Below are 7,065 nucleotides of genomic sequence, written 5' to 3' on the forward strand. Positions count from 1 at the left end.
GGGATAAATTTAGCAGTCAAAATACAGGGCCAGCACAGTCCGTCATTAACTGCCAGCCTGTCTCGTCATCCCACAACCACAAGGAGCTTTTCTTAGGGCCAGCGTCCTGGTGGAGGCCAGAGGAAGCGTGGGAGGCCAGTTCCTGGTGACACCTCCAGGCCCAGCAGCGCTGCCCAGTGGTGCCATTGGCTGCCCCCAGCCCGGGGCTGGCACTGGCCAGTGGTTAAATGCCTGTCCGGCCACCCTGGGACACACAGACTGGAGCATTCCAACACAGGCACACATCTCATCCCATCTCCAGCACAACAGGAGACAGGGGCTTGCATCACACCTTGAGGTAAAGGTCTTGGCTTCTTTGGATTGATCTGGCATTGTCTGGAGGGAAAATGGCAACATTTGGGAACAGGGGTTGAAGATTTCCTCACAAGGTTGAAAGCAGGAGGCTCATCAGCTGGGATGTAGGTGTTGCTTTGTCAGGGAAGAAATCAGAAGTGCGCGTGTTCCAGTGTGTTTTGGGTGCAGGGTGATGTTCAGCGTGGTCAGTGTATCCCGTAGGGATGAGGTTCTGGGCTACTTAAAGAAAGTGCTTGGAAAATGAGAGCAGAGCTGGAAGAAAGTTGCCTTATCTGCCTGCCAGATAGCAGTGCTACTGGGGTGCCACTTTGGAATGGTGGGAGATTTTATACAGCTGTGGGGACCATTCCAGGTGAGAGGTGCAGCTCTGCAGCCCATGGTCTCACAGTGCTGCCCATGAGGTACAAGCTCCTGTCACAACCACTGAGCTCAGCTAGGTGGTGACTGGCTGGGAACAGGAAACTCAGGAGAATTTTCCTGCTCTTTAATGATGCTTAGACAAAAAATCTGTGAGTACATGGCTGGGTATTTCAAATCCCAAACTAAAGGGAGGTTTCTGCATAGGAAGTGCCAGGAGGTGGCACAAGTACAAATCCCTGGCTTGTTTAATGACATGCCAGGCTGAGTACTGTGATTTAGGAGGGCTTTGTGGGGCCAAGTTCCAGCCAGAGACACATGCAAAGGCTTTGCTCTAGCCTGCAAATATTTCATTCCTTGTTGCAGCCGCAGGGACCATGACTGACATGAGGGCTGCATTCCTGGTGCTGCTCCTCTGGGCCGTGGCCTGTGCTCACCCTGTAAGTACCCCCTGGACTGACACTCCCACCCCAACCTCTTGGTTTTACCCAGACAAAGCACCCTGATTACTGATCAAATGTGTCCTGGGTATGTTTAGGTGCCTGGCCATGAACCCACCCACTCCAGCACCCTGCAGAAGGTAAGCCACAGGTGCTGCTGTCCCACAGGTAGCAGCCCCTCAGGGGGCAAGTCTGGGATGGATAGCCAGCCCTGGGCAGGCATCCTTGGACTAGCAACATGGGGGGGATTTCCTGCTTCTGTGGGTCTTTGAGCTTTGCCCATCTGCCCATCTTTTTAAGCTGGGTTGGTTTCACCCTGTTTTGACTTGCCTCCCTGAGAAAGTTCCCAGTTCACCTGACACCTTTTGCTGTGCTGGCCCTGAAAAAGGAGTTTCTGTGCTCTGAACTAGCCCAGCTTGAGCTTTTCTGAGCTGCCCTTTTGTTGGTGACTACCATGTTATTTCATATCCGCAGAAATAACTAAAGGGCTGAGGTGCAAGAAATAAAAAAGGCTTGAGCTCTTGCATGGCTTGGGAGTGAGGTCCTGCAGCAGCAGCAGTAAATGTGTTGTGGTTGGTATTTAATAAATCAAAAGCACTGTGTCATGTTTTGTCTCCAGGGTACCACAAATGAAGACTATATCAGCAAGCTGGGCAACCACCTAGATGGCGGAGATGGCAGACATCCTCCTGCCAGTCCAGAGACAAGGGAAAATGCTCTTGCCAGGGAGCTGATGGGTGAGAATGCCATGGATGAGGAGCTGGGTGAGCTCAGTGGCCAAGACGTGGGAGGCCGAGTTGGGCAGGTTCAGGACATGAACCAGGTGGACCACGAGGACATGGGCACCCACAATGGAAATGACCTTGGTTTCCTGGTGAGTGAGTGAGTGAGTGGAGAGGAAAGTTTTGTTCCCAGGAAAGCTCCCTTGGCCCCAACCTGTCACTGGTCAAGGCTGTGACTGGCTTTGCATTCACCTGTTTGTCACCTCCACAGGACGTGGATGCACGTGACGCTGATAATGGTGACAATGGAGAGCACTACAGCGCCGGAGCCAATGGGTTTCCCTCCCATGGCGGTGCGTTCCTGGATGAGGAGGATGACAGTGGGGACGACACCTTCGATGCCAATGGGGAAGAGGAAAGGGGTGAAGGCCCTACCTACGTGGCTGGTGCTGATGGGGCAGGGGAGCACGAGCACGACACTGGCCGTGGGGATGTCGGGGCTGGTGGGGGGCACGGTGAGAGCAGCAGCAGCAGCAGCAGTGAGAGCATCGGGGCAGACCACCGGCGCTACAGGAATTACAGCTTTGGGCGCACTTACAGGCACGGAGGGGCCAGCAGCAGCAGCCAGGAGGAGGAGAGCTATGACTTCCAGGATGAAGCCATGCAGGGTGATGATCCCTCTGTCTTTGATGGCCCAGGCAGCAGCTACAGGATACGCCACAGTGGCCCCCGTGCCCTGGGGAACAGCTGGGAGAGTGTCCAGTGGGCTGGATCCCACCGCTGGGAGGAGGGTGACAGCAGGTCCCCCGAGGTGGAGGACGGTGACTCTGGAGAAGACAGTCCATCCGTGGAGGACAACAGTCAGTCAGAAGAGTCTGTTGACAGTCAGTCAGAGGAAAAAAACTCCAGCCAGTCCAGGGGGGATGAGGATGACAGCACATCCAGAGAGGATGAGACCAGTGAGGGCACTGATGAACAGTCAGATGAAGAGCCAAGGGAGACTCCAGAGCTAGTGAGAACCTTGAATGAGCACAGCAATAGCCAGACCTGGGAAGGGCAGGAGGACTGGGATTCTGCTGAGGAGAGGAGTGTGCTGTCCACACCTGACAGTGAGTCCAGGGAAGAAGAGGGTGAACAGAGCAAGTCCAGGGAAGATGATGACCAGAGCCAGTCCTCAGAGGACACTGTGGAGGAGTCAGAGGATGAGAATGACTCTGTGCCAAGCACATCAGCTGAGAGCCCAGAGTCCCCAGAGGATGACAGCAGCCCAGAGGACAACACAGTTGAGGACAGCAGGTCCACAGAGAGCGACGACAGCGAGTCGCAGGAAGATGATGATGACGTGGAGAGCCACTCCCAGGAGGATGCCACCCATGAGTCCAGCAGCCACGGGGATGACAGCTCTCTGCAGAGCCTGGAGAGCGGGGGCCGCAAGCGGCGGCTGGATGCCCTCCGCCACAGACCTGCTGCTGACTATGATGACAATGACTGCCAGGATGGGTACTGACCTGTGCCCCATGGCCTCAGCAGGGTGGGGGGTGTGTGGGGGGAGAGGGGGTAATTTATTAGCCATATAGCCTGGTTGACTTCTCAAGAAGATGCTGTGGTTAAAATGGAGTCAGGTTTGCCAGGGCTAAGCCTGGGCACACTACACAGGGAGTGAAGGGGTTTCCAGGCACAGGGAAAACGCCAAACCACAGCAAGAAAAGGCATTTTCTCTATCAATCTGGAGAGCAGCTGAGAGCTGTGAATGCCAGCAGGGTGATGCTGCCCACAAGCCCCCAGGGACTTGTCACTCCTGGGCATGATGGGCAGAAAGGTCCCCGTGTTCACTCCTCATGTTTACCTACCACTGCTCTAAACACATCTGCCCAGACTCCAGCTGGAGCTTTCCATTAACTCAATGTCCAGCACATAAAAAGGAAAAGCTACAGCTGGTGTGCACAGGTGGTGCATGGGCGCAGCAGGGTATGAAGTACCACTTCAGGATGGGATGTATGTAATATTTTTATTATTTTGTAAGAAATGTACAGAAAACATTATACTGTATCGTTTTTGCACTTGTATTTCAAAGCTGAAATGTACCCTATTGATTTGTTTAATCACCATTAAAACCACCAAACTCTAGTGTAGTGTGGTTTGAGGTGTTGCTGTTTTTTTTCTTCTGGGTGTGTCAGGGTCTGCAATTTGGGGCTGGACCAGAAGGAGCAGGAAGCAAAGGGCGGGATATTTGCGTGGGGAGCCACAGCATGCTGGAGGAGGGGGAAAGGAAAAGTGTTCCCACCCGCCTTATTTCCAGGTGTGCCAAAGGCCACCCCTGCCCCTTGGCAAATCCACAGTAAGGTGGAAAATCTGGCTGATGATCCCAGTGAGCTGGGCCTGGGGCTCTGCTTTATTAGGGCCATCACCTCCTGCAATGTGAGCAAGAGTTGTGCTGCTCTTCCTGAGGTGCCGGAAAGATGTCCTAGGGCACGAGGACTCTCTGGGCCACTGGCTCTGTGCACCCATGGTGCTCCCTGGTACCAGCTTCCCTGCAGCAAAGATACAGGTGAGCAGTGAAAAGGTTATCATGAGTAAACCTTGCTTTACTCTGTGTGACATTTGGTTGGTTTTTTTCCTCCTATCAGCAAGTAAACAACACGTTACTTAAAATCACATTATTCTAAATCCCACCCAGACCCTTCTTCCTTGTTCATGTGTGCAGGACAAGCACAATGTTGACAGATAAAGCCTTGGGCTGTTGTGTCACTGTGCAGTTTTACAGCATGATGTTATGGCTCTGCACAGGACAGTGCCCAAGGTGTCAGGGTGGGTGGGTACAGTCCCTTCAGCTGTCCAGTCTCAAGGGTGTCACTGCTGAGCACTGCAGTACCAAATCCATGAACAAATAAAAAAATGAAATATTTTTCTGCTACTTATAGTAGAACCACTCTTAATTTGCAGCCTGTTTCCACCACTGTGAAGGCTGGGAGCTGAACAACTCCTGGTTTTTGTGGTTTTTTTGGAAATTGTGTTTAAATTTTTTTATTTTAATTTTTAAATTTTAATTTTAATTTTTTGCTTCTATATGAGATCAGCTCTGAAACTTGTGGCTTCCAAATGCTACTGCCTTTGGAATGAGCCTCTTTCCTGACCCTTCGTCCTACTAGTCCCCACTTCACTGTGAATACCTCAGCTGTGACCTGGCCCTTATTTTTTGTACCCCTCTCATCAGTTGTGTGAATAGTTGGGGATGCTGTGTTGGCAGTGATGCCTGTCAGGTTCATAGGCACCAGAATTCTGGAGTGCAGCCCCACCAGTGGAGTGAAAGACAGCAAGCGTGGGTTTGGCTGCAGCCAAAAGGCCCGAGGCACATCCGTGTGTCTGTGGTTTAAGGTTGTAGTAATGATGTGTTTGCTCCTGCGGGGCGAGCAGGGCTGGGAGCTCTCCCGGGACCAGCAAGCGGCGCTGCTGCTCAGGCAGCGGCCAAGTCGCGGTGGCTCCTGTGTCCCGGGGCTGGCTCACACACCTGGGGACACCGGAGGTGATGCTTGCGCAGCGACAGCTGGTGGGGTTGGGGATGGAGCAGGTGTTTTCGGATCCCTCCAGGAAGAGGAGTGCAGCTCTGCAGTGAGCCCAGCATACGAGAAGGACGGTGGAGACGTTTCAGGGGTGGGGCGAAAGGCTTCTTGCACACATGTGCATGACCCTGTGTCCATCCTCATCCTTGTGGGAGTGGTGCCGGGGTGCACAGCAGCCTGGCACAGCTGGGCAGGGGACTGCGTGCCCCGTCCTCCTCATTCCGTGCATAGAGAGAAAAAATGGGTTTAGTGTGAGTATGAGTGCCTTGCAGGCAGGGCCCAGGGTATTCGGCTGTGCTGCTCCACACGTGGGTCCCCTTCACGTGCCTTCCCGGAGTCGTGCTGCCACTGCACTAGGATCCTGGCCAGCAACATCCAACACTTGCCTCCTGCTGGCTGGCTGCTCCCCAGAAGCCAGGGAGCCAGTGCCAGGGAGCCAGTGCCAGAGCTGACTGCCGCCTGCCGGTCCTGCCAGGACAGCTTCCCATGGGACCATCCCTCCTGGTCATTGCCCTTCTCTGGGAAAATCTCCTGCTTGGCCTCAAGGAGAGAGCTGATCGTGTTGGGCCCATGCAGGGATGTGCCCAGAACCTGACAAGGACATTTGCAAGGTTTTGGGGGACACTTGGTGGCACTGCACTATCCCTATCAAATGCTGTTCATCCATGTATGAGCAGGCCCACCCTGGTTGACATCTGGAAGGGCTTGATGATCGGCAGGACTTCACAGGGTGAGGTTTTGGATGGACAAAGGGAGTGTGACCAAAAGATATTCTCTTGGAGGATTCTAAGGCATTTTTAGGAGTTTGTGTATTTGGTCTTTGTGCCATATGTCTGTGCAGTGTGAGCATTGGAGGGGAAAACTCCTGCTCTCTGCTGCTGGGCTGGCAGGACAAGCAGCTGGGAAGGTCAGCCACAGGCTCTAGAGGTTCCTGCCTCCAGTTTCAGGATGATTATGTGATGAAGTTGTCAGGGTCAGTTTTCCCAATGGGTTAGGCAGGGATAAAAAATGGCCACGTCAGTGTATGCTTTTATTATCCACCCACATGACATTCTTTGTGTATTGGGGGTGGCCTCCAGAGCCAAATGTAGTGATTTACCCAGAAATCAGCATTGGGGTTTAAAGCAGGTATTTTTGGATCCATCTGGGTTTTTGAAAACACGAGTTTGCATCATCTTAAAAGAAAGGTTTCTTGTGTTGGCTTTTTTTTTTGTCCTTTCCAAGAAGAAAAAATTCTATTTTTAATAAGTAGCTGGTGTGGCTGAAGTGGTGGGAGGCAGCAGTACTGAGCCTGGCTGTGCAGCTGAACTTGGGGCAGCCACGGCACACAAGCTGTGCTTATTCAACCCCATTATTTTCCTAGATTTGATGGGGGAAGCAGACAGACCCCTGCACTTGCAGACCACCTCTCCATCTAGCAGTGGCTTTTTTGACAGTGCAGAAAGATATCTTGGGTTTCCCATGGTGATCTATGTTCTACAGCTGGCTGTAGGGCTTTTCCTTGGCCTGTGTTTGTCTTTAGCAAAATGGGAATATCTCTGGAAGAAACAATAATAGAATCACAGAATGGTCTTGGTTGGAAGAGATCTTAAACACCATCTCAATCCAACCCCCCTGCCATGGGCAGGGACA

General features: G+C 52.7%; 1 protein-coding gene across 1 annotated transcript; it reads left to right on the plus strand.

The window, feature by feature from the left end:
- The first annotated feature begins 262 nt into the window (after positions 1-262).
- DMP1 (dentin matrix acidic phosphoprotein 1) lies at positions 263-4,005 on the plus strand. The gene is made up of 5 exons (XM_015623741.2): positions 263-337; positions 1,078-1,151; positions 1,250-1,291; positions 1,771-2,025; positions 2,145-4,005. Exons 2-5 carry the CDS (start codon positions 1,089-1,091, stop codon positions 3,378-3,380), a joined length of 1,596 nt encoding a protein of 531 aa, XP_015479227.1. The 5' UTR covers positions 263-337; positions 1,078-1,088; the 3' UTR covers positions 3,381-4,005.
- Positions 4,006-7,065: the final 3,060 nt, after the last annotated feature.

This window comes from Parus major, chromosome 4 (assembly GCF_001522545.3).
Source record: "Parus major isolate Abel chromosome 4, Parus_major1.1, whole genome shotgun sequence".
Lineage (NCBI taxonomy): Eukaryota > Metazoa > Chordata > Aves > Passeriformes > Paridae > Parus > Parus major.